General features: G+C 41.3%; 1 protein-coding gene across 32 annotated transcripts in view; it reads left to right on the forward strand.

Moving 5' to 3' along the window:
- TENM3 (teneurin transmembrane protein 3) overlaps positions 1-26809 on the forward strand; it is a 2195833-nt gene that overhangs the window by 1717880 nt on the left and 451144 nt on the right. For all 32 annotated transcript variants that reach the window (XM_073341694.1, XM_073341703.1, XM_073341702.1 and 29 more), the window contains one exon: positions 5371-5673. In XM_073341694.1, coding sequence (XP_073197795.1) covers positions 5442-5673 — 232 coding nt within the window. In that variant the 5' untranslated portion in view covers positions 5371-5441. The remainder of the gene's footprint in view (positions 1-5370; positions 5674-26809) is intronic.

Raw genomic sequence — 26809 nt, forward strand, 5'->3', positions numbered from 1 at the left:
AAATTAGAGTCACTCTGTTCCCTTGAGTTTTTGTATTGTATTTATTATTTCATGTGAGCTTAATATAAGGCATAGTAAAATGAGAATAGTCAGTGCATTCAGGTAACTGGGATGCAGCTCATGCAACAAAAAACAAAGGAAAATGAAACTATCTTAAAGTCTGATGACCAAGGGGTCACTTAAAGTTGCTGGAAAACTTGTTAACACAATAACCATTACAGGTAATTTTATGGTGTGAGAGCTGAGCAGATACAGTAACTGACAACTTCAACCTCTGCCTCTGCACTTTGTTTTTCAGTGGTTTTTGCTGAGGAAAAAAATACTCAGTCTTCTTGAGAGAAAAATGTATATTTTATTTTTGAAGATGTTCATAATATGACAGGGTGAAAATGTCATGCAATAATGAGAAAGTGCTGTAGTAGAAAGTACTTCTAAAAAATGAAGTACAGCAAGAACCCTGACCAGAAGCCTTACAAAGCCAACAACAAGTTTTCCTTTCCTTGACCTGGCTTTGTTGACAGACAACATAGACTTCAATATGAAGTGCCCTTCTGAACTCAGAAAAAATGCATGTATTGTAGTTCAAGTGCTATCTACAGTTTTCTCGATGAATGTTGTGTGTCATAATTGGAATAGTGCAGAAAGATTTTACTGCTGGCTAGATTAGGCATATTTACCAGACTGTCGTCTTTCTTCTGACTCCTCTCTGGCTATGTCTACACTACAGGCTATGTCAGCATAACTTATGTCGCTGAGGGGTGTGAATAAACAACCCCCCTGAATGACATAAATTACACCGACATAAGTGCTCATGTGCACAGCGCTATGTTGGTGGGAGTGTTTCTCCTGAAGACACAGCTTCCGCCACTCGTGGAGGTTTTATTATGGCGATAGCAGAGCTCTCTCCAGTCAGCACAGAGCATCTTCACCAGATGCGCCGCTGCAGCGCTGACTGTATAGACATGGCTTCTCTCTCTGACAACTTTCCTTCTGTTCCTCCATTCTATAGATTACCTTATGTAAGCGGGGGAATGGTCCTGCAATTGTAGGGAACTTGCCTGGCTTATATGCTAACCTGGTGGAATTGGCTAGCAAAAGGATCTGAGTCCTCACGCCCACTCCCTTTACCCAGAAGCCTACCTGACCTCGAGGACTCCCCTTCCTCCCTCCCATGTGGCAGAGTCCTCGTAACCCCAACAAGACTGGGCCCAGGATTCCTGGGCGATTTGACCTCCCACTCCGGAAACTTTCCTGACTCACTGATCACTACATATAGTTCAAAGCAAATACACCATTATTAAACAGCAGCTAATAATAAAATTAGGAAAAAAAATTGGAAAGGCTAAAGGGAACAACAAGTAACCCTGCTTTGGGGGGATGGGGACACCACAAACGGCAGTCCCTGGAACTCAACGAAACTTCACAGTCTGTTTCTCACACGTCGCAGGCCTTCTTCAGTGGCCCTGTCTGCACTGCAGTGATACCGCAGATCAGACACTTGGTCTGGTAGTGGCCATACACCTTCAGATTCTACGCTCTCCTGTTGGGGATATAATCCTCCTCCAAGTCTGGCCTGCAAGACCTCTTGTCTCGTGGCGTCTCCTTGTGCTGGGCTCCCTGCCCAGGGTCCCCCCACTCTCTTCCCAGCTGTACACTGCACTCGGCTCTGGGTTGCTCCAGCCTCACTCTGCCTCGGGCCTGCTGCTGTTCTGCCTCCAGCTCAGCTCTGCTCTCTGGGCTGCTGCTCTGGTCCTGGCTGCTGTGGCTCTCCTCTCTGGGCTGTTTCTTTGGCCCCTCTGGTTCTGGCTGCTCTTCTGCTCTTCTCGGGCTCAGGCAGCTCCAGCTTACATGGAGGACAGGGCCACATGCTCCTGACTCCCTCATTGGCCTGCCCTCCCTGTCAGTCAGGCTAACCAGGAGCATTGGCCTCTCCCCATTGATCCTGGGGACTGTAAGTCTCAGGATCTTGATTTCTCGTAGGCATGTCCCCTTTCCTTTGGTCCTGGGATTCGGCCAACTAAAAACCTGAACTAAGTTTCAGTAAGGAGCCAACAGTCCTTTACACTTACATAAGCCAATGATTAAATAATTTTTTAAAAGCCTTGATCCTGCAAGATGCTGAGCTCTTCCTCTAAAGGGCTGAAGGCAATCCACTCAAATTGACTTAATTGAGGACATTAAAGATAGCATGTGTTTTACCTTTAAATTCAAGATGTGCAGGATCAGGCTATTGGAGCACTCAGCATTTCACAGGAGCTACTAAATGTCTTATGCAAAACATGACTATGGTGTCCACTGTATCTTCATAGTTCATGACAGTATAATTGCCATGAAGGTATTCCAACAATTTGGTGCTATTAACCAGCTGTATTTTCTAGCCTTCTCATTCTTAGCCTGGAGAGGCAGTAGATAAGCCAGAAAACTGCCTTTTGAAGTTGTATTGAATTGATTGATTTTGTGTGAAGCAGATCAGTAGTTTCTAACACTACAGTGTAGATTAAATTTGAGGATTTTCAGCTTTGTATAGTCATGAAAAGCATTAAAGATAGGGCTTTGTTTTTATTTTTCAAAAATACTGCAGAAGCTTGAAGAGTTTTTAAAAAAAATCAAATTGATCTTATCTTTGATGGTTAATACTGAATATCGATTTTCTCATGGCACAATTTAGAGATTCCAAGAATAAAAAATATCTTTAGATATCCTGAAGTATATGGCTAAAAAAGAGACGTTTTCATATGAAGTCTACATGCTGACATGGAAAATCCTAAAATAACTGTTTATTGATAACTTAAAGCAGCAATATTGTGTTTTTAAAAAAATCATGTTAATTTACAGTGTGAGATCTGAGCAGACATAGTAACTGACAACCTCTGTACCTTAACAATGATTTTTGCTGAGGAGAGGGGGAAAATACATCTTATTTCTGAAGATGTTCATAATATGCCAGGGTGAAAATGTGTAAAATGTTTAGAAAGCTATTTTTAAATAAAAGGGTCATTTAGTATGATGGGATAACATGATTTTGGTAATTAATTGATCTTTAAATATTCATGGTAAATAGGCCTAATGGCTTGTGATGGGATATTAAATGGGGTGGGATCTGAGTTACCCAGGAAAGAATTTTCCGTAGTATCTGGCTGGTGAATCTTGCCCATATGCTCAGGGTTTAGCTGATCGCCATATTTGGGGTCAGTAAGGAATTTTCACCCAGGGCAGATTAGAAGAGACCCTGGAGGTTTTTTGCCTTCCTCTGTAGCATGGGGCACGGGTCACTTGCTGGAGGATTCTCTGCTCCTTGAAGTCTTTAAACCGCGATTTGGGGACTTCAATAGCTCGGACATAGGTGAGAGGTTTTTCGCAGGAGTGGGTGGGTGAGATTCTGTGTCCTGCGTTGTGCAGGAGGTTGGATTAGATGATCATAATGGTCCTTTCTGACCTTAGTATCTATGAATATTCAGCAGTCTGGGGAGAAAAGTATTTGATCACAAAATGTAGGTGGGTGTGTTTCATATAAAAGGATTTAAAACATAACCTGCATTTAGGGTTGCCAGTTTTGGTTGGACTTATTCCTGGAGATTTAATCACATGATTTAATCTTTAATTCCTGGACTACATGCACCTGCATATATCAGTATCCCTAGATTGAATGAACAGTATAATTGTACCTATATCTATCAACTTATATTGTGCTAGGAAAAACAAACATTTTGACGTGAAAAAGGAGGTATAAAGTATATTTGAAATTGCCCTAAAGGTAAAAGGGAATTTGCTTAAATAAAAAAAAAATTAGCTCTGTATTTATTATATATGTATTCCATGTAATTTAGCACTTTATCTTGAAATTCCAAATTGAGGTTCACATAGGTCAAGAAATGTTAGAGCCTTCTAGAGAACTTCAAACTAGATAGGATGATCAAACACCTTTCATTTAAAGAATTTTAATTACTGTTCAGTAGTAAATTAAATACTTGCTGAGAATCATTTTAAGAGGGACAATTAATTAGTTTGTTTGAAATGAAATATGTTTAAAAATGTAATAGGTGAACTGATCTAAAGCAACCTTCATTTTGTAAAACAGAGTGAAAATACAGTTTGATATTGCTTTGTGATATGCACTGTACATTATCATTTTAATCCTTTGTCACAAAGGGAATGGCTGTTACAATCACTCTTCATAAAATAATTGTGTGGTACTTTAAACGGAGAAGGGCTCCAAGGAAAGAGAGATCTCATAGTCTTCCCCCTAAAGACAAAGGAAATAACCTTAGCACACAACATGTTATATAAGAAACAGCAGCTCCTCAGCTTATGGGGCATTGCCCGCTATTTGACTCCTCAGACCTAGGTTTTGTTTAAATATAGTATTTATACACATTTTTAAATAGTTGCCAAAAACTAAAGTGAATAATTTTTATTTAAAATGGCAATGGAAATGTTTAATATTTTTGAACAATATTTTGCTGTGTTAGAAAATCAAATGCCTGAGCTTTGTGTATGAGACCCAGTAAGTGAAATAGAGTACTCAGTATAAACTGAATGAAACTGGAAATATAGTAAGAAAACATCACTAACTAACTGTCAGAAATATATTAGATTTTTAAAATCTATTTTCATTTTTATCTTTACAGTGTCATTTCAAGATATGAGGACTAGAAAAATGATTTCTGATTTATATTTGCAGTTATATATTATATTTGCAGAATTTAAATTTGAAATATTACAGTTCTTATCCAGGAATAGGCACACTGAAATGCACAACCAGGGAGAACTTCTTCCCAATGCCTGTGTTGTGCTTATGTTTCAGTAGCCTGTCATGAAATACTAGGTTTGGGTTTTCACTGAAGGACAATTTTCTAAACGTATAAACAGCAACAAAAACCATGGAAATTAAACATTTACATTTCAGAAACAGACATTGAAACAGAAGATCCATTGGGTACGAAAAAGTCAGGCTCCCCTTAAAAGCATGAACTGGTGTATCTTTCTGAAAAGAAGAAAAAACAAATAACAGATAATATTTTCCTTGTGCTGAAAGCCAGAAATATTTTATTACAGGGTTTCTAGCTGAATTTGGCAATGCAGTTTGAGCTTATGTTTTTGGTGCTCTCACTTGCACACACAGCAGATTAGATGTATACTGTAACTTCCGTTATTGTTAACAGGTTTCTTGGCTAATCTATCAGGCATGCTGTTGAAAAATTAAAGTATTGTGTCTCAGGAACAACATAGAACTTTGTTTCAGATACTATTGAACTGTATTTTTTTATAAATAGGGTCTTTGTTTCTGTGTCAGAAAGACATGGAGAACTCTCAGAAATTAGATGACCACTAATGTGGTGTTATAATATATATCTTTTTATCTTCTTAAAGGTGGACATAAATTAAATGTAGAGAAGAGTTTCAAGTAAGCTGGGCTGATGTGTATATAGAAGGAATGAAGTATGGATGTGAAAGAACGTAGGCCTTATTGCTCCCTGACAAAGAGCAGAAGAGACAAAGAACGACGTTACACAAATTCTTCAGCAGAAAATGAGGAGTGCAGAGTGCCTACACAGAAGTCGTACAGTTCAACTGAAACCCTGAAAGCTTTTGATCATGATTCCTCCAGGTTATTGTATGGAAACCGGGTAAAGGACTTAGTCCACAGGGAAGCAGATGAGTACACCAGGCAAGGTAGGTAAAGTGTTCTAATACTAACAGTATGCACAATTTGGTTAGTGTGTCAGTGAGGCATTTCATCTCTGAGTGGGGTATGTTGTCATGATAGTTTTATAAATAGTAATACTCAACATGTATGTAGTACGTTTAGTATATAGCTCATTATTATCCTTGTTTTAAATATAGTGAAAAAGAGCACAGACAAATTAAGTAAACTACCTGAAGTCAAGCAGCCAGCCAGTGACAAAGTTGCGAACAGAACTCGGGTGTCCTGAATCCTTGTCCAATGTTAAGATTATTAGACCACAGCTCTACTTCATCTGATTATCACCTTGCTCAATGTTGTGTCCATATAAGGTGCCTAAAGCTATGCATAGATACAAGGTGATAAATAATAAATAAATAAAACCTCTGTCCCAAGGGACTAAACCACATCATTATATTTTGTGCAGAAGTATAATAATGTCTTTCTCCTCTAGGTTACCAGGGCAGTAAAAACTGTATGTTGTACTGTTTTACAGCTTTTGCGTGGCCACGGTGAAATTAGTTCATAGTTAAGGTCTATTTCTAGTGGATGAGTATCCAGAAGAGAAAAACTACTAGCACTAACTTACGCCATTTTTGGCTTTTCAACAAGGTCAAGGTCTGAAAAGACATGAGGATTAAACCTAAGGATGGTCCTCTCCAGTTTGATTAGATGTGAATTAGTTGGGCAGCATATGGAAGCTTCCACTGTCACTCTCCATAAACCCTGGATATAGAATTTTAGTTTCCCAGACTCTCATTCATGCACTTTTAATTAGTGCTCCATTAATTTAATTAAGAAACAAAATGATGAAAAGTATACAGTGCTGAAATCCCATTGCCTGAAAAGAAAAGACCTGGAGCTGACACGAATTCTGTGCAAAAAGTCAGGTCCTTGTGTGTTTGTCCTTTTGTGTGAGGGGGCTTTCATGGGTAGAAAAGGAAATTTTCTCTACAGTAAAGAATTCTCTGGTTTTACTTTTATGATTTTGATAAATTTCAGGACTTTTTTTTTTTTAAATCTGGCTGAGAGATTTTTCTTTTTGTCATCCTCTATGCAAAGTGGAAGCCAGTGGCTATGGTAGGACTCCTAAAGTGATCATGATTACCACCAGAAGCATAAGAAACAGTGCACCGAGAGGGCATTCTTTGGTGCCGAAGAGAGACAAGCAGGGAGGGATTGGCATAGTGAGATCAGTGTCAGGCTACTCGTCCTCCTTGACATGGCTCCACAGACTCCGGTACAGGACACACCATCAACTCCTAGGAACGGCCGTGGGCCCAGACGGTTGCTGGCCCCCTCGACACCGGAGGCCTTTCAGGTAGTGAAGGATCTGCTGTCACTCCTGATCCTGCCGACCTCTCAAGGACCCCTGCTGGCTAGGGCGACTAGGGTCAGAAGGGAACAAGGTCTGGTAAACTCTGTCCCAGTACCGACCACCGAAGCACCATTCAGAGGCAAGCCCTCCATGGTACCCCTGCATCAGTCACTATCCCAACACTGATCCCTGGTGTCTCGGCATTGCCCGGTGGCAGAAGTGGTACTGCATTGTCTTGGTTTCCAAAGGGAAGAATCCTCTTTGGAGTCGGAAGGGGAATTCTTCACTCCATCCAAGACCTACTGGTACCCAGCCTCCGGACTTTGATACTGGCTCTCCCGCTGACACCAGGTCTCTGGGCCACTGGCTGATGCAGTGGCAGTACTGGAACCCCTGCGGGTTCCCCCCAGAACTTAGTCGGCGCACAGCCTGATCAACATCCTGGCTGCGGCTGCTCCCTCCAGAATAGCCTTACCCATTAATGAAGCAACGTTCGGGCCTGTTAAGACACTGTGGCAGACCCATTCTTCTCTTCCCCCCATCTCAGAGAGGCCAGAGAAGAAATACTATGCCCCAGAAAGCAGGTTGACTACCTTTACTCTCGCCCTCCCCTGGAATCCCTGATAGTGTTGGCAGCGAATAAGTGAGACAGACAGGGCAGTCGAGTGCTACCCCCAAAAATAAAGAAGCTCAGAGACCAGACCTGATTGGACAAAAAGTTTTATTTAACAGGCAGTCTCCAACTACATATCTACCACCAACAGGCTTTACTGGGGAGGTAAGATTTTAATCTGTGGAACTCACTGTCCAAATTTAAAGACGTCCTCCCACAGGAATTGAGGCAGGAGTTTGCAGCCATCCTAGACGAGGGCAAGACTGTGGCTAGGACCTCCCCTTCAGGCGGCTCTGGATGCGGCCAACTTGGCAGCCGGGACTATGGCAATCTCTATCTTCCGTGGTCATAGAAGATTGCTAAGGTTCATAGTGGAGCAACACCACTACCATTTCACCGCTCTTTCCTTCAGTCTATCGGCAGCCCCATAGGTCTTCATGAAGTGTATGGTGGTCGTGGCAGCCTTCCTCAGGAATTGAGGTGTGTAAGCATACTTGTACCTCAATGACTGGCTGATCAAAGGTCGGTTGCAGGCTCAGGGGAGGTGCAACATCAGCCCAAGTACCTTCTGGTCCCGGTTCAGAGAACAGAGTTCATCGGGGCAGTGCTCAACTAGACACAGGCCAAAGCCTCCCTACCTAATCTATGTTGGCCTGTTTCCAATCTATGTTGGACCTGATTTCCAAGGTCAGAATCCACCCACTAAAGACCGTTCGGGTTGGCCTCAAGCTGTTGGATCACATGGTGGCATGTACCTATGTGATGCAGCACACAAGGTTACACCTCAGACCCATTCAAATGTGGCTGGCATTGGTCTACTCCCCGAGCAGACACCACCTGGATTCAATACTCACGATTCCATATCCAGTCCTTGCTTCACTGACCTGGTGGAGAGACCCAGGATCTGTAATGAAAGGGGTACCCTTTGCTGCCCTTCATAAGTCAGTAACCTTAGTTTTGGGCATGTTAGACCGAGGGTGGGGAAGCCCTCCTCGGCAGACTCACGACCCACAGCTTCTGGTCCAGGAAGAACTCTCCCTGCATAAAAAAGTCAGGGAACTCAGGGCAGTACACATGACTTGCCAGATGTTCCTTTTCTAGATCTTGTGGGTGCAGGTCTTGATGGACAGGTCTTGATGGCCAACACAGTAGTGCAGGTCTTGATGGACCACAGAGCATCAATGTTTGTTTTACATCCACAAGCAGGGGGAGGCTCTCTCTTCAGCCCTGTGCTTGGAGGCCCTCTAGTTGAAACATGCTATTCATCTCGAGGCGTCACATCCCCCAGGAGTCTGAAACGTCCTGGTGGATCACCTCAACAGATCCTTTTCCTCTCACCATGAGTGGCCTCTGCATCTGGAGGTTGTTAGTGTCATCTTCCAGAAATGGGGGCCTCCCTATCTGGATCTGTTCGCCACCAGACAGAACAGGAAATGCCATCAGTTCTGTTTGCTGCACAGGCACAGCATGAGCTCCCACTCTGATGTCTTCCTGCTCTCTTGGGCAGACAGCCTACTATATGTCATCCCACTGATCCCCTGGGTTCACCAGGTCCTCCTAAAAATTAAATGGGACAAGATGAGGTTTATCCTGTTAGCTCCAGTGTGGTCACACCAGCATTGGTTTGAGATGCTTCTGAGCCTCTGTGATAGCTCCACTCATGCTCCCACCCTCTCCAGACTTGATTTCACAAGATTCTGGACAGTTGCTACATAAGAACGGCCATATTGGGTCAGACCAAAGGTCCATCTAGCTCAGTATCCTGTCTTCTGACAGTGGCCAATGCCAGGTGCCACTGAGGGAATGAACAGGTAATAATAAAGTGATAATTCCCTGTTGCCCATTCCCAGCTTCTGGCAAACAGAGGCTAGGGACACCATCCCTCCCCATCCGCCATGAACTTATCTAGTTCTTTTTTTGAAACCTGTTATAGTCTTGGCCTTCATAACATCCTTTGTCAGGGAGTTCCACAGGTTAACTGTGCATCATGTGAAGAAATACTTCCTTTTGTTTGCTTTAAACCTGCTGCCTATGAATTTCATTTGGTGACCCCTAGTTCTTGTGTTATGAGAAGGAATAAATAACACTTCCTTATTTACTTTCTCCATACCAGTCATGATTTTATAGACCTGTATCATATCCCCCCCCTTAGTTGTCTCTTTTCCAAGCTGAAAAGTCCCAGTTTATTAATCTCTCCTCATATAGAAGCTGTTTCATACCCGTAATAATTTTTGTTGCCCTTTTCTGAACCTTTTCCAATTCCAATATATCTTTTTTGAAATGGGGTGACCACATTTCGAGATGTGGGCATACCATGTGTGACCTGGGGTCCTGGGGTCCCGGGGTAGCCCTCACTGGAAATGCCAAGGGCAGGATAGGCTGCAAAAGGGAGAGCAGGCACTCCCAAAACTTGTGATTAACACTGAAGTTAAACTCTTCAGCCAGTCACAACTATGCTTCTGATCCCCCCACACTGGTTAGCAAAAAAAGGAAATCACATAGCCCCCTTCATTGCATTCCAGTTCTTTGGCTCCCAGTTAGCACCTAGGTGCAGTAAGGAGGAATTATTTAAAAATTCTTCTCACTCTACAGAATGTTCTTCTGAACCCCAAAGTGCCAGCCACATTGCCAGGTCAATATTAGGTTGGACCTTACCCAAAATACCATGCTGCCAGCCAATTCTTAGCATCTAAAACTAAAGGTTTATTGTAAAGAAAAAAGAACAAAGAGAGTTGTTAAATGGTAAAGCAATCATACATACAGAGACTATCAAAGTCCATATATCAAGTTCTTAGCAGTGTTGGTGAGTTTGGTGGCTTAAAAGTCCCTCTGGAACACAGTCATAGCTTGGATGGGTCATTCAGTCTTTTGTTCAGAGCTTCAGTTTGTAGAAAAGTCACTCCAGAGGTAAGAAGTGGGATTGAAGACATTGGAGAAGATGCAGTTGCCTTTTGTAGTCTTTTGCCATGTGGCTTGTACTTCCTTTGTTCCAAACACAAGCTTCCCGGTACATGGCATGGAAAGGCCTTAAAGTTCTGTCCATAGGCATGCCCCTACAGGCTTGCTGACTCATAAGGAGTAGTCCTTGGCTCCTTTCAATGGGTTCATTGTACAGCAGATGTACCTTGATGGGCCATCAAGCAGGCCTGCTGCTGATGCCAATCTCTCTCGGGTTTGGAAATACAGATATGCCATACATATCTATAACTCATAATACAAAGGTGATACAAACATATAAACAAAATTATCATACTTGGCAAATTATAATATTTTTGCAGATACCTCACACAGTGTATCTGGTCAGATTTCTTGACATTTTATAATATTGGTGTCAACAATATCATAAAGTGTCCCACGTATTCCATACAGTGTCACACCATGGATTTGCATAGCGGCAATATGATATTTTCTGTCTCCACCTGAACCTCACCTCCCTGCACCTGATGGCATGATTGCTGCATGACTGACCCCCTGAAGAGCAGGCCTGCTCGGAACAGGTTCAACAAGTCTTGCTAGGTAGTAGAAAGTTTTCCACCAGGGCTACCTATTTGGCCAAGTGGAAACTGCTCACTTGTTGGGTATCCGAATAGAATCTCTCTCCATCTCGGTCTTCTCTGCAGTCTATCTTGGACTATCTGCTCCACCTAAACATCAAGGTCTGGCTCTCTCATCTATTAAGGTTCACTTAGCAGCCATCTCAGCCTTCCACACTCCAGTGCATGGCAGATCAGTGTTCTCCCACGAGAAGAAGGTCAGGTTTCTTAAGGGGCTGGAAAGACTTCTCAGGTTCGCAAATTGATCTCCTTCCATTCCCCCCTTCCCACCCTGGGACTTAAAACTAGCCCTGTTGAAGCTCACTGTGCCTCCCTTCGAGCCATTAGCATCGTGCCCCTTACTGCTTCTCTCTTGGAAGGTCACCTTTCCAGTGGCGATCACCTCAGCTAGAAGGGTCTCTGAGAGAAAAACCCTCATGTCAGAACCCCTTTACATGGTGTTCTTCAAGGGCACGGTCCAGCTGTTCCCCCATCTGGCCTATCTACCAAAGGTGGTCTTGCTTTTCCACAACAGCCAGGACATTTTTCTTCCTGTCTCCTTTCCAAAATCTCACAAGACCTCTAAGGAATGTCAGTTTCATGCATTGGATATTAGGCGGGCTCTCACCTTTTATGTTGAGAGAACTAAGCCCTTCTGCAAGTCAATGCAACTCTTTGTAGCAGTCGTGGAAAGTATGAGAGCTACCTGTGTCGTCCCAAAGAATCTTGTCCTGGATAACTGCCTGTATCTGAACTTTCTACAAACAGGCGAAGGTTCCGCCTCTGGCCCTCGTGACTACTCATTCCATGAGAGCCCAGGCTTCATCAGCAGCGTTCCTCCAACAGGTACCAATCCAAGATATCTACAGAGCCACTACGTGGTCGTTGGTTCATACCTTCACGTTGCACTACACCATCACCCAACAGGCCCATGACAATATCTGTTTCGGGAGAGCAGTGTTGCAGTCAGCATGTGCATGAACTCTGAGCACACCTCTGGGGATACTGCTTGTGAGTCACCTAGCATGGATAGACATGAGCAAGCATAAGAAGAAATAAAAATGGTTACTCATCTTTTATAACTGTTGTTGTTTGAGATGTGTTGTTCATGTCCATTCCATGGCCCTCGTTCCTTCCCCTCTGTTGGAGTTACTGGCAAGAAGGAACTGAAAGGGTGTGGGACTGGTGGCGCACCTGACTCCAGAGGGCATTGGAGCCAGCCCTATGGATATCACTGAGGGAAAAATCTCCAGCAACTGTACACATGGTGCTCACACATACCTAGCATGGAATAGACATGAGGAACACATCTAGAACAACAGTTACAAAAGCTTGGTAACTTTTTTTTTTGAGAATCTAAAAATGCTTAGTGGAAAAACTGGAAAATTATAAATGAAATAAAAATGTTCTGCAATTTTAAAAAACACTATTTTTTCTTGAGAAGGTTTTGGAATACAATTTTCTACCAGCTCTACTTGTGTCAAAGTACATCTAACAGGTAGGTTTCAGAGTAGCAGCCGTGTTAGTCTGTATTTGCAAAGAGAAACGGAGTACTTGTGGCACCTTAGAGACTAACATATTTATTTGAGCATAAGCTTTCGTGAGGGGGTGCCACAAGTACTCTCTTTCTCTTTCTATAACAGGTAATTATCAATCCCATAGTCTGACTCTCTCCTGTTGCTTTTTTTTTACAGTAGGATAAACATATGACATATGAACATAAACACATGAAGTATCTACATTAGTGCATTAGTTATTTTCTGTAAAGTGTTCAAATCTCAATTCATTGTGAGTTTAGTTTATTTTTTTTTACCATAATTTTCAGCCCATCACTTTATTTGGGTTGAGTTAAGAGGAGTGACCCTTTCTTTGGAGTATACTGCAGATATTCTCCTGATAATAAGTAGAAGTTGAAAGCCCAGGCTGGTGCATTGGTGTTTTTTTTTTTTTTTTAAAAAAAATCAACTGTCTGCCAGATGGTTGGTGGTGCTAGACTGCAAATCTCCGTGATGATTGAACCAAGTGATATTCTAAACAAAATGAGCTCTCTACCGTGCTTGTAGCTGTTTCCATCATTTCACACTGATTCAATAGACATTCTAGGCTTCAGGGTAATGTTTGGGGTTATTGGATGTGTTGGTGTGTGGGTGGCTGTGTTGATTTGAGTGTGGGTTGTGTTGGGCTGGGACAGTTTTGTGGATTTGTGCAGGTGTTGAAGGAGGAGCAGGTGCTTCAATGAGGGACCGTTATGTGTGTAGTTGATTTGTGTGTAGGGCGGGTTGTGCTGGGACGGTTTTGATGATTTGCATGCATGGCAGCTGAGCCAAGTAATCCACTGTCTGTGCAGTCTACCTCATATAACAATGAAAATGTGTTGCATGCAAATTAACTGTAGAGTCAGGGTGGTGATTTGTTGAGCTACCTCTGATATCAGAATAGCTTAGGACCGGTGGCATGGCATAGACACATGCCTTACTGTAGCTGTACACCTCACAGGCTGAAAATGGCTGAGAACTTAAAATCTGGAGGTAACAGACTGTGAAACCCAATGACAATTCATCCTGGTGATATTCTGAACTAAAAGAGCCTTCATCCAGGCTTGTAGCTGTTTCCATTGCTCCACACTGACTCAACAGACCTAATAGACTTCAGAGTGACATTCCTGGAACCTTATCATATAGATACTTTAAAAGAATTCTGGCCTTGTTAACTAAATATGCACATGGATTGTTGTCTGAACAGAGAATTGTCTTTTTAAAAAATAAATAAAATAGCAGTGAAATATCCAAGTTGTGCATTTGTGTAACTGGGCTCAATGTACTCATGTTGCAGCTTATGTTGTATTTTTCTTCATCTCCTTTACAACAGTGCTACAGTACTGCAGCCAACATTTATTGCCAAATATAGGGTATGTTTGGCAGCTGTAAGACTGAGATGCCACACTCTGGAATGTGTTGTTTTTTAGTAATGACATTTGGGCCTGTTTGGCTTTCTGTTCGGTCTTTTAGGTCTTTTTTGTATGGCTTGTTGGCTTCCTCTAATGCTTACTGTATTAGCAGATGTGGGAACTACCTGTAGGTTTGATGGGGTCAAGTTACTGATGGCTTGTTTTGCATTCTTAGATAGTTTCCCTTTGAGTCATCCTTGACCTAAGAGAATTTGCTTCTCCTGGTCTTGCAGAGCGATGTTGTGTGGTTTTTAAAAAAAAAAAATTAAAAAAAAAAATCCCAGGTCATTCCAAAGCTTTATAAATATAAAAAAGATTATTTCCAATATATATTTTTGTTTTCTCTTTATAAATACATATTGTGTACAGAGCTACATACCAATAGTCCTAATTTAAGCCTCTAGTTTTCTAAGTGAATGGGGAGTAAAATCTACAAAAAAAATAAAATAAAGTAAAAGCAGTGGTACACCCTCTCCCTACCCTGCCCCAACATATCCCCTCCTTCTCATGCCAGGAGCTGGGGAAATGGATGTCTGTCAGCTGTACAGCAGCAGCGAATTCCCTGCAAAAGGAGTTTCTCTTAAGTGTATATTTTAGGGACAAGGGAACTGTGACAACGGGTTCCTGATTCAGCCCTCTGTCACTCCAGCTCCCATTTCTAGAAATAAATTAGAGCTGGCTGGAGGTAACCTGGCCCTAATTGGGGAAGCAGAGACAGCTGTTGCTTAATTAGCCTGGGGCTGTATAAAACCCTCAGAGGAAGTAAGCTGGGCAGGAGAGGGGGAGCAGAAAGGAAATGAAAAGGCAGGGAGAGGAAACAGGGAGGTAGCTTGTCCCTCCTGCCTGCAGATGGTGAAGGTCCAACTGTATATGGTGAAATGGTGGTGGGAACAAGTCTGTGAATAAACTGCACCAGTGGCTACTAACCCCAGGGTCTCAGAGTGTCTTTGAACCTAGCAGAGGCAGGAGCCAAGGGTGCTCTGCCATGCTCTGCTACAGGAATATAAAAATATCTGAAAGCTTATCTGAACTTCAGAAAAGCATACTTAGACTCCCTTAGGGAACTGATGGGCTAATATGAGGGGGCAAGGAGTCCAGGAGAGTTGGCTGTATTTTAAAGAAGCCTTATTGAACAGGAACAAAACATTCCAAAGTGCAGAAAGAATAGCAAATATGGCAGGCGACCAACTTGACAGTGAAATCTTCGGTGAGCTTAAACTCAAAAAGGAAGCTTACAGGAAGTGGAAATTTGGACAGATGAATAAGGAGGAGTATAAAAATATTGCTAGAGCATGCAGGGGTGTAATCAGGAAGGCCAAGGCACAGTTGGAGTTGCAGATAGCAAGGGGTTTGAAGGGTAACAAGAAGGGTTTCTACAGGTATGTTAGCAACAAGAAGGTGGTCAGGGAAAGTGTGGGACCCTTACTGAAAGGGGGAGGCAACATAGTGACAGATGATATGGAAAAAGTTGAAGTACTCAATGCTTTTTTTGCCTTGGTCTTCACAGACAAGGTCAGCTCCCAGACTGCTGCACTAGGCAGCACAGTATGGGGGGGGGAGGTGAGCAGCCCGCAGTGGTGAAAGCACAGATTAAGGACTTTTTAGAAAAGCTGGATGTGCACGAGTCCATGGGTCCAGATCTAATACATTCAAGGGTGCTGAGGGAGTTGACTGACGTGATTGAAGAGTCATTGGCAATTATCTTTGAAAATTTGTGGCAATCGGGGGAGGTCCCGAATGATTGGAAAAAGGCAAATATAGTGCCCACATTTTTAAAAGGGAAGAAAGAGAACCCTGGGAATTACAGACTGGTCAGCCTTACTTCAGTCCCCGGCAAAATCGTGGAGCAGGTCCTCAAGGAATCCATTTTGAAGCACTTGGAGGAGAGGAAGGTGATCAGGAACAGACAACATGGATTCACCAAGGGCAAGTCATGCCTGACCAACCTGATTACCTTCTATGATGAGATAACTGACTCTGTGGACATGGGGAAAGCGGTGGATGTGATATATCTTGACTTTAGCAAAACTTTTGGTACAGTCTCCCACAATATTCTTGCCAGCAAGTTAAAGTATGGATTGGATGAATGGACTATAAGGTGGATAGAAAGCTGGCTAGATTGTCAGGCTCAATGGGTAGTGATCAATGGCTCGATGTCTAGCTGGCAGCCGGTATCAAGTGGAATGCCCCAGGGGTCGGTCCTGGGGCTGGTTTTGTTCAACATCTTTATCAGTAATCTGGATGATGGGATTAATTGCACCCTCAGCAAATTCGCAGATGACACTAAGCTTGGGGGAGAGGTAGATAAGCTGGAGGGTAGGGATAGGGTCCAGAGTGACCTAGACAAATTGGAGGATTGGGCCAAAAGAAATCTTATGAGGTTCAGCAAGGACAAGTGCAGAGTCTTGCCCTTAGGAAGGAAGAATCCCATGCACTGCTACAGACTGGGAACCGACTGGCTAAGCAGCAGTTCTGCAGAAAAGGACCTGGGAATTACAGTGAGAGAAGCTGGATATGAGTCAGCAGTGTGTCCTCGTTACCAAGAAGGCCAATGGCATATTGGGCTGTATTAGTAGGAGCATTATCAGCAGATCAAGGAAGTGATTATTCCCTTCTGTTCGGCACTGGTGAGGCCACACCTGGAGTATTGTGTCCAGTTTTGGTCCCCCCACTACAGACAGGATGTGGACAAATTTGAGAGAGTCCAGTGGGGGGCAGCAAAAATGATTAGGGGGCTGGAGCACATGACTTATGAGGAGAGACTTAAGGAACTGATTTAGTTGGGGATTAGGTCCCGCTTTGAGCAGGGATTGGACGAGTTGACCTCCTGAGGTTCCTTCCAACCCTGATATCCTATGATTCTATGAACTGGGATTATTTAGTCTGCAGAAGAGAAGAGTGAGGGGGGATTTGGTAGCAGCCTTCAACTACCTGATGGGGGGTTCCAAAGAGGATGGAGCTCTGCTGTTTTCAGTGGTGGCAGATGACAGAACAAGAAATAATGGTCTCAAGTTGCAGTGGGGAAGGTCTAAGTTGGATATTAGAAAAAACTATTTCACTAGGAGGGTGGTGAAGCACTGGAATGGGTTACCTAAGGAGGTGGTGGAATCTCCATCCTTAGAGGTTTTCAAGGATGGTTGACAAAGCCTTGGCTTTGACAAAGCCTTGGCTGGGATGATTTAGTTGGTGTTGGTCCTGCTTTGAGCAGGGAATCGGACTAGATGACCTACTGAGGTCTCTTCCAACCCGAATATTCTATGATTCTATGATCATATATGGATTTTTAGGGAGGTGTGATTTAGGCAACTGCTTCTTGTGTATTTTGCTCAGTTTAGTAACAAAAGAAAGATACAGATTCTTGTTCAAGTGTATTTTGATGTCCGACTACAAGGTTTTGGTTTTCAATTGTTAAATGAGTTAGAAAATAAAAATGATCTGTGTTTATAATTGTAATAGCTTCGTTGTAGAGATATAACTGACAATTAACTGAAGACAAATTTAATAATTTTTTTAAAAGTCTGATATTTTCCTCAAAGAACAGCCTCCAGCATCCAGTTGATGTAAACGAGCCCAGCCTAATTGTACTGAGGTCAGTGGGGCCTATTTTTTTAAATTTTATGTAGTCAGTTTTGTATTGCATTTTTCAATAAATAGCTAATCTTTGTCAACCTGATTTTTTATACTGGATGGCATAATTTTCAGACAAATGTTCACCATCTAAAAGGAGGATATGCATTTTGGTGCCTTGTAGTTTTTGGAGAGGCAGAGTACATTTTTATTTGCTAGTGATTATTTTAGCAAAAGGTGGAGGATGGGAATAACAAAAATTCTGCTACTGCTAAGTCCCTGGTTATGCACACAAGTAGTCCAGTTGAACTCAGTGGGACTGTTCACGTATTTAAAGTTAAGCCCATGCTTTAATACTTTCCTCAATCAGGGACTAAAGCAGAATGTGCAGAACTCAAATTTGAAGCTCTTACATAAAGAGAAATAATTTTGTAAAGTTTGTCCGGTAGATAATAAAGAACAGTCATTCAATGAAAGCCAAGTGCACTCCCCTAATAATAGAAAATTTCCAATTGATGTTAGTGAGAGCAGGATTGTGCCCTAATACTCGTATAAAAATAACTTACTAAACTATATCTGAGCAAAAAATTAAAACAAAGCAGCCATCTTTAAATATCTGAAAATATTCCAAAACAGGTTGGAAAAAAGAGTTGAATACAGTTTTTAGCACAAGGGGTGCAAGTGTGTGTGGTTTTTTTTAATCAAGATGTTATTTTTAAATAATCCTGTTTTTGTTTTACGTGTGTGTGTATATATATTCATTCTTACTATTTTTAAAAATTTGTTTATATATATATAACAATGAACTAATTTTAAAAAATAGTAAGAATGAATATCTAACAGTGCAATAAGAGACTATAGCTGGAAGAGCAGTAATGAGTCAAACACATGAGCAGCAAAATAAATGTGAAAGTGCTTTGTATGGATATGCTAAGCTATTAGGAAACATACAATGCAAACACTGTTTGTACTTTATATAATGACATTAAGTAAATTTATTAAAAGAAAATGGACATTCATGATTTCCAATATCTAATCATTTTAGAGTGCAATCCATACTACTGTAGCTACTTGTACAGATAAAACTCCATTAAAGGCAAATCTTTGTAAGGCCTGAAGGACTAAGTCCTTGTCAAATATTTTAGTTTTGTTTTCTGAAAAGAAACATAGTTGCAGTTACAACTCTGAAATTAAATTTCAATTACTTGAATATTTTGTGACAATTTCACAGTATACCTTAAGAATGTCTGATACTTTTGGATTTTTCTTAAAATTGTGGTTGTTCCCTTTCAAACTGTCATATTGTTGCATGCCAGAGTGCTGATCCTGTAATCTGATCCACATGGGAAGACCTTTACACCTGTGTAGAAATCCCCCTGAAGTCAAAGGGTTTCTTTAGAGGGACTGAGGGCTGCCAATACAGATCAGATTTTGGATTGAAATACAATTTACACAATGTAATTTCCATATTTTATCAGAAGTGCTCCAATCTCAAAAGCAGAGGTAGAGGAGTCTTCTTCCATTGTAGAGCCTCGGTGAGGCAGCGTGTAGGTTACGCAAGACTTTTTTATTTTTGAAGATTTGATTTGAAATGTGATTTAGCCTGCATGTGGTCTTTGTTGCTGGCAGTGGGAATGAGTTTGCAATGTTCACTAAACATTACAGTCCACTATCTGTCCCTGGCTTTCAACCCAGATTCCCTCCCCCCGCCCTGCTTCAGTTTTGTTATTGCAAATACCTGCGAGTACATTAGTGCCATTTATTGCATGAGGGTACTTAAACAACTAAATTACATTCACTGCACCAATAAATATTTGCAGGTGAAGAAAGAGGTGCTGGACTTCAAAAGTTAGGTCTTTTTTCCTTGGCAGTGCTGTAGAAATATGGGATGCGGTCAAGCAAAGCTGTATGTGGTGGTTTGTGCACTGCCCGCTATATCATAGTGAATGTTCTCATTCCTCACCTGTGTGAATGCAATTCTCTGATCTCCCCATTCTCTGAATCCACCCACCTTGCAAAGAAAGGAACTGAAAAGTACTGTGTTTGCTTGGATCATTTATTGATATTTTTTTTGTGAGGCAGATATATTGTTTTGAAAGACTGCATACATTAATCACAACTCAAGTCCTAATTAATGTGACTTCAAGTTTATTACTTTTAAATATTAGCTTCCCACATGGATTCATTTAGAGAGCAAAATGATTGATCTTTTTCAGTCACCATAAATGTCAACTGCGGGATTAAATGATTTAGATGGTCATGTTTATTCAACCTTAAACTCCTGTATTTAAACCCACAGGTTAAATAGCTCTTTCTTACCACTGTTTTATGTATGAATCTCTCCCCTCCCTCCTCCCGCCCCTTTTCCAAATCCCCTGTCTTATTGATGGTTGACTAACTTGGCCATAGAGTAGGCAAGTGGTTCTTTCTGGAACCGAACCAATGTGTTTTGTAGGTTAGCTACCAGAAAGTCTTAACAGTTATATGTGGCTTCGTGCTGTCCTTCTGAAATGGAGCCAAGTAATCCTCTTCCACCTTGGTCTGGCTTCCTAGCATTTGTGCCAGCTTTAAACTTGTATACAGTGTACCCTGCCACCATGCCAATCTCAGTTCCATTTAATAAACCTCATTGTGTTTCTGCCTGATTCATGTTTGTTAAACGCCAGAGAAGGACTCTCTGCAGTATCCACATTAGATTTGAAAGGATACTTCAGGATCACCAGTACTTTCTGGATATTTCAGTGGTCTTGAGCAATCATGTACCCTTCTGCCAGAGTTTTCTCTTCTATAAAATAAGGATAATAATACTTACCTACCTCACAGGGGTATTGTAAGGGTTAATTAGTTTGTAAAGTGCTTTGAAGATAAAAACACTAAGTGCTCAGTAATATTATCATGTTATTCTGTACTAGTAACTTTTTTTAAGCGACCATAAGAAAGTAATTGGTTTTCAGCTTGCAGATGATAAAAATCAGTTGATTTTTGAAGTTACAGTATTCTGTTAGTGATAGAGTGCTGCTAAGACAAGCATTTCACTTGTATTTGATTAGTTGAACAGCCAGTGCTAACCCTCATTCACTCAGCCGCATACATACTTTCTTTAAGGCAACAAGCTAGTTGAAATTAGCTTCTTATGCGTGATGACCCGTGGAAGATCTGTGGATTTCCTGTCTCTGCAGCCATATAGGGTAATAGTGATTCTTTAGGGGGACATCAACTCTTTCTTTATTGGCTGGAGAATGCCTGATTAGGCATTTTGTGCAGCCTAGGTCTACAGACAAGAATCCTAGACTTCAGCTGGCCCTATTGTAGTATAAGGTAGTCAGGATCTTGATCATAAGGGCAGGGACTTCTCTGAATATGGACAGGAAATCTCCACAAAGACTTCCTGCTTGACTCAAGATGAAGTACTGTAGAGTAGAAGAACCACTCTTGCTGTTATGGTCTTGTCTGGTTGACAGGTCCTTGGTGTATAGACAGGAAGAGGTGTATATCTCTTTAATTAATGTTCATTCTTTCTTAGTAATGTTGAAGCCAATGGACAGCATACATAGTTATCCAAGGTTTACCTCAAGAGTGAGACATGGAATATCAGTAAGGGACATAAGCTTCCCTTCATTCTGTGGTAGCGAAGGGGGCGGGACAGTTCAAAAGGCCTAGGATAGAGAGCATTACCTACTGACTAGCACATGGGACTGGGAGTCAGGTTTCTAGTTCCAGCTATTTCATTATAAATTCTAATGAGTTCATTGGATTGAAGGTGCCATAATATTACTTATTTTATTAAAACCTCAGAAAGAGATAGTGGAGTGAAGCCAACAGAGCATGTCTTTCCCAACCCCCAGGCCGTGGAAACGTCTCCATGCTGGCTTCATGGAATTCCACGGGCCTGGCTGCTGTACATGGCCTCTTCTCACTAAACATGGTGGCAAATGCAAAGTAAGTAATGGTCTCAAGTTGCAGTGGTTGGATATTAGGATAAAGATTGGATATAGGTTGGATATTAGGAAAAACTTTTTCACTAGGAGGGTGGTGAAGCACTGGAATGCATTACCTAGGGAGGTGGTGGAATCTTCTTCTTATGAGGTTTTTAAGGTCAGGCTTGACAAAGCCCTGGCTGGGATGATTTAGTTGGGGATTGGTCCTGCTTTGAGCAGGGGGTTGGACTAGATGACCTCCTGAGGTCCCTTCCAAACCTGATATTCTATGATTCTCTGGGCTTTCACCTCTTCTGGTGCATCACTTGTTCATACTCTTCGAGCTTCACATCCCTCCCACTGCCTTCTGCTTACCCATGACCCTGCATAATCACCTCATGCATGTGCGCATGCATGCAGGCACACCTTAGGTAAAGAAAACATGGCATGGGTTGATAGGAGGGAAAAAGGTTAGGCTAATGAGTGAGTTCATTTGACATTTGTCCTTGCTGAAAAGTGATGAATCACTAGGATGAATCAGTGAAGAGCTTCCAAGATGTAAATTTAAACTTAATTAATTAAAAGGTCCCAAATTGAATGAAGTTCCCAGATAGAAATATTTGCTGAAATTAGAATGAAAGTTGTAAACATATCAATGACTTTAAGGAAAATACATAATGTAATATTTGGTCTTGGGCGGGAGGGGGCATTCAAAATGAAGATCACATTTGGGAAGATTAAAAGAAATCTGAAATCAAGAAATGGTCAAGCTCAGAAATCTCATGTAGTCCCATCTCTGGCCTTACGTACAGCGTTCAGTTAGGTGAACTCTCTCCAGAGCTGTTTTTGCAATATTTTGGCGGCCCTCATGAGTTCTCCCATAGAAATAAAAAGAGAACACATTTGTGCTGGTAAGGGATCATCTGCAAAAGTGTGTATGTGTCTGTGTATATATATGCAAAACATTAAGAGGAACAAATTTTGCCCTTCTGGAGTCTGGTGCCATGAACCTGCACACAGTTGTTTGTTTGTTTGGCATGGTTTGAGTGACTGTTTTTAAACAGATGTCTGGCAATTCGCAGCTAATCAGACTATGACCATTGGTTCACAGAAGAAAACCTAGTTAAGGATTTATTACTTTATGAATGATGGCACTGCACTTTGCCTGCTTGGAAAAATAACTATGTTAGTCTAGCAATATATGGAAAGCAGCAGAAGATAAAGACTGTACTCTGTTTTGGCTCAAGAGGAGGGTAGCCAAGACTCTGCCCTTCACTTCTGCTAATGGGGTTTGGGAGAGGGAAAGATTGTAAGACTTTTTAGGAAGAAAATGAGAAAGGAAAGATTGTAATGGAAGAGATAGAGACTTTGTAGAAATGAGAGAAGAGATTGAGGGCAGTGGGGAATGAGAAGAGGAAGTAAAGTGTGAGGTAAAATGGGGTGAACACAGTGGAAAGAGAGAGGTTGAAAGGGAAAGATTGAGACCTTGGGGAAGAGTGATGAGGAGGAAGGATGTGATTAGCAAGGAGAGAGATATAGGAAAAAACATAAGAGAAGAGAAATCAAGACACAGGTGAAGGGGGAAGAGAAACGTGATTTAGAAAAAAGGGTATGTTTCACAAAGGACTAGGAGGAGAAAACCAGAATGAAGGAACATACATATGTATAATACTAAATCAGAGAAATGATGTGTTAGCATAGGTATAGCCTATTACTTAGTTGTTAGTCGTCTTCAACAAGAGACAACAAGGTTTCTTGCCCGGTGGCAAGCAATACTGCAGGTGTAGCTTTGCAAAGTCTTATCATTCAGTAAACATGTTGTGGAAGCTACATGACAAAAGGGGCATGTATCATGCCGATTGTTCAGTGTCTCCTTTCTCTCCCCTGTAAGTAATATTGCCTAAGCTTAATGCTCTGAACCCTAAAGGTAAACATTGCATACTCATCCTTCGGATTCTAGACAAGAGCTCAGTAACTCTGCTCATGTCTTTTTTTTCTTCTTGTTTCTGCCTTTTGGCCTTTTCTGTCTTGCTCCTGTTTCTGCTCCTTGCCCCTTTCTGTCCCTGTAGTTTCTCAAATGTGACTCTTAGCCCTGCTTCAGCCTGGACACCAAATATTTGAAACTACCTTTGCAGATGGGATGTCTCTCAGTCCCCACCCATATCTTGCAACTGCATAAGAATCCCTTGGATTCTGATGCTGTATGCCCTGAGAAACTGACCATGATTGACAATGAGGAAAGGAGACATACAGTTCCCCATTCGGATGCAGGTCACTCAGGACTCTCTGTAAACTACGAGTCCCAGTCTGGCCCTGCTTTGCAGGGTCCAAAAAGTCTACATCGCATCATAATGCTTCCTTCAGTGATTCTCATCCATCCAGTGTCCTGACAGTCGGATAGCACACAGCATGATTATCCTTTTACTACGAAGAATCTGTTCTTGTCCTTGTTTTGCACACAGTTTTAATTTAGCTGTCATAACTTTAGGAATGCACAAAATGTTCGACATATGCTAACCATTTTCCAGTTAATACAGTTGTTTTATCACAATCAGAGTAGCCTGCTGATCACATAGAATTCCACCCTCTGTAGGTTTGACAGACTCTGAACAAAGAATGGCTTTGCAGTGTTTCAAAAGGGTAGTGTCACTGTGTATCTGGCTCCTGCTAAGTAGAGTTTTATGAAAAATCTGTGTAGTATCTACAGTATCTTCAGGAGACCTATTCAGGATGACACACAGGTGACGAGCTGTGACTTCTAATTTTTTTTTGTGCCCTTTACACATATGAGCATGAATACAAAAATTAAAAATAACTGGGTTGAATCTGAATTAATTCAAATAATCCCTCATCTGGCAACTGGGGAAAGTGCTGGTTGCAAGAGCAGTTTGAAATGACTGGTATTGTAGTGCATTTCAGGGACAACCATGATAAACATTTTATTATACGGACATAGACATACCCGGTGATTTACAAACAAATAAAAAGACATTTCTTCCCTGATGACCTTACTATCTACATTAGCTAAAAATATATTTAAAAAATTGATGGTTGGCAGGAGGAAAAAGTGAGAGAAAGGGGGAAAATAGAGTAAAATATGGAATAATTTTTTTAGAGAAGAGGGTGGTATTTTTCACTCAAAGCACTTCATGTTTTGTTTATTTCTCAGTTATATGTTATAACTCTTTTATTTAAAAAAAATAATTTAAATATCTTCATGTGGTGGATTATCAATGTGCATTCATGGAGAGAGTGGTGTTCTTGAAAGGATTTGGATGAAGCAAAGGTAGTTGCATAACAGCCAGCATGGAAGAAGGCAAGATGATCAGAATGGAAGGAGGTAAAGGGCAAAATTAGGAATGATACTGTCATGAAGTGAAGGGCTTATGAGAAGCAGGAAGATAAAATCAGAAATGCAGGCATGAGCAGAGTTTTGTGTGGAGTTTTGAGTATGAACCAAAGCAAGGTTTGATTTTTACCCGATGACCTCGGATCTGCCTGTTTCACACTGTCTCTGTCCCATTCTGCCACAGATCAGTGAAGGTATAAAAAGTAGCACTCTCTTGATTTAAAAGAGGAGGAACTGCTGGCTGAACATTCTCCTTGAGGACTACTTAGCTTTGGAGTTGACTCCCTCCCTTGGTTCAAAATATCCTAAATTTTCCAACTTTAAAGACACACTCCAAAAACTTATATTTTACTGAGTTTCCTGAGCAGGGAAGAGTTGTCTGGGGAGAGTGAGGTTGTCTTTGCTTTTTAACGTATTTTGCTGCAATTAGTAGGTAGCTATTTCTGGAATATAGTGGAGTTTACCTTTTAGTTAAGTGTTGTCATTTTAAGTAAATATCTAAGTACAAATAAAGAGACGTTAGCCAGAGCAAAAATTGATAATCAAGGAGGCATGAGACCTCTCGATCTGTGGGTTTTTTGTTTTGTTTTTGTTTTGTTTTTGTACAGTGATCACCTGCTCTTTGTACAATCAGCATGTGTGATTTGAGGTTAACATGGCTGTGGATGTTTCTGGATATCTCCTGTAGACCAGGCTTGCTGTATACCTGTTACACAGTGGGTTGCCATTTTAAAAAAGCCAACATTTACTAATAGTATCTGAAATACTGCTATTTCCCTATACCTAGGACTTGTCCATACAAATACAGTATTTGTATGGACTTAACTATATTGGCTTAAAAACATACAGAAATAAGCTATACCTATATAAGCATATTTGTACTGGTATAACTGTGCATCCCATAACCCTCTGGGGGTTGCACCTCTTTAACTACATCATTTTCTAGAGCAGTACAATTAAAGTGGTACATAAACTGTTTGTACACTGACCCTTATAATAAAAAACGGCTGCAGTATCTCACATCTCAGGGAACTACACAAAAATGAGGAGGTTAGTGAAACAGAAATTAAAAGGTACAAGACCAAAAGTAAAATCCCTGCAAGCTGCGTGGAAGCTTTTTAAAGACACCATAATAGAGGCTCAACTTAAATGTATACCCCAAATTAAAAAACATAATGAAAGAACCAAAAAAGAACCACTGTGGTTAAACAACAAACTAAAAGAAGCAGTGAGAGGCAAAAAGGCATCCTTTAAAAAGTGGAAGATAAATCCTAATGAGGAAAATAGAAAAGAGCATAAACTCTGGTAAATGAAGTGTAAAAATATAATTAGAAAGACCAAAAAAGAATTTGAAGAACAGCTAGCCAAAGACTCCAAAAGTAATAGCAAAAATGTTTTTAAATACATCAGAAGCAGATATTGAGAAGCAAGAAAACCTGCTAAACAACCAGTGGGGCCACTGGACGATCGAGATGCTAAAGGAGCACTCAAAGATGATAAGGCCATTGCGGAGAAATTAAATGAATTCTTTGAATCAGTCTTCACTGTCCCAAACTGAAGTGTCATTAGAGGAGGTTTTGGGACAAATTGATAAACTTAACAGCAATAAGTCTCCAGGACCTGGTGGTATTCACCCAAGAGTTCTGAAGGAACTCAAATGTGAAATTGCAGGACTACTAACTGTCATCTGTAACCTATCATTTAAATCAGCTTCTGTACCAAATGACTGGAGGATAGCTAATGTGACACCAATTTTTAAAAAGGGTTCCAGAGGTGACCCTAGCAACTACAGGCCAGCAAGCCTCACTTCAGTACCAGGCAAATTGGTTGAAACTATCATAAAGAACAAAATTGTTAAGAACATAGATGAACATAATTTGTT

This window comes from Lepidochelys kempii, chromosome 4, assembly GCF_965140265.1.
Source record: "Lepidochelys kempii isolate rLepKem1 chromosome 4, rLepKem1.hap2, whole genome shotgun sequence".
In the NCBI taxonomy this organism is placed as follows: Eukaryota; Metazoa; Chordata; order Testudines; family Cheloniidae; genus Lepidochelys; species Lepidochelys kempii.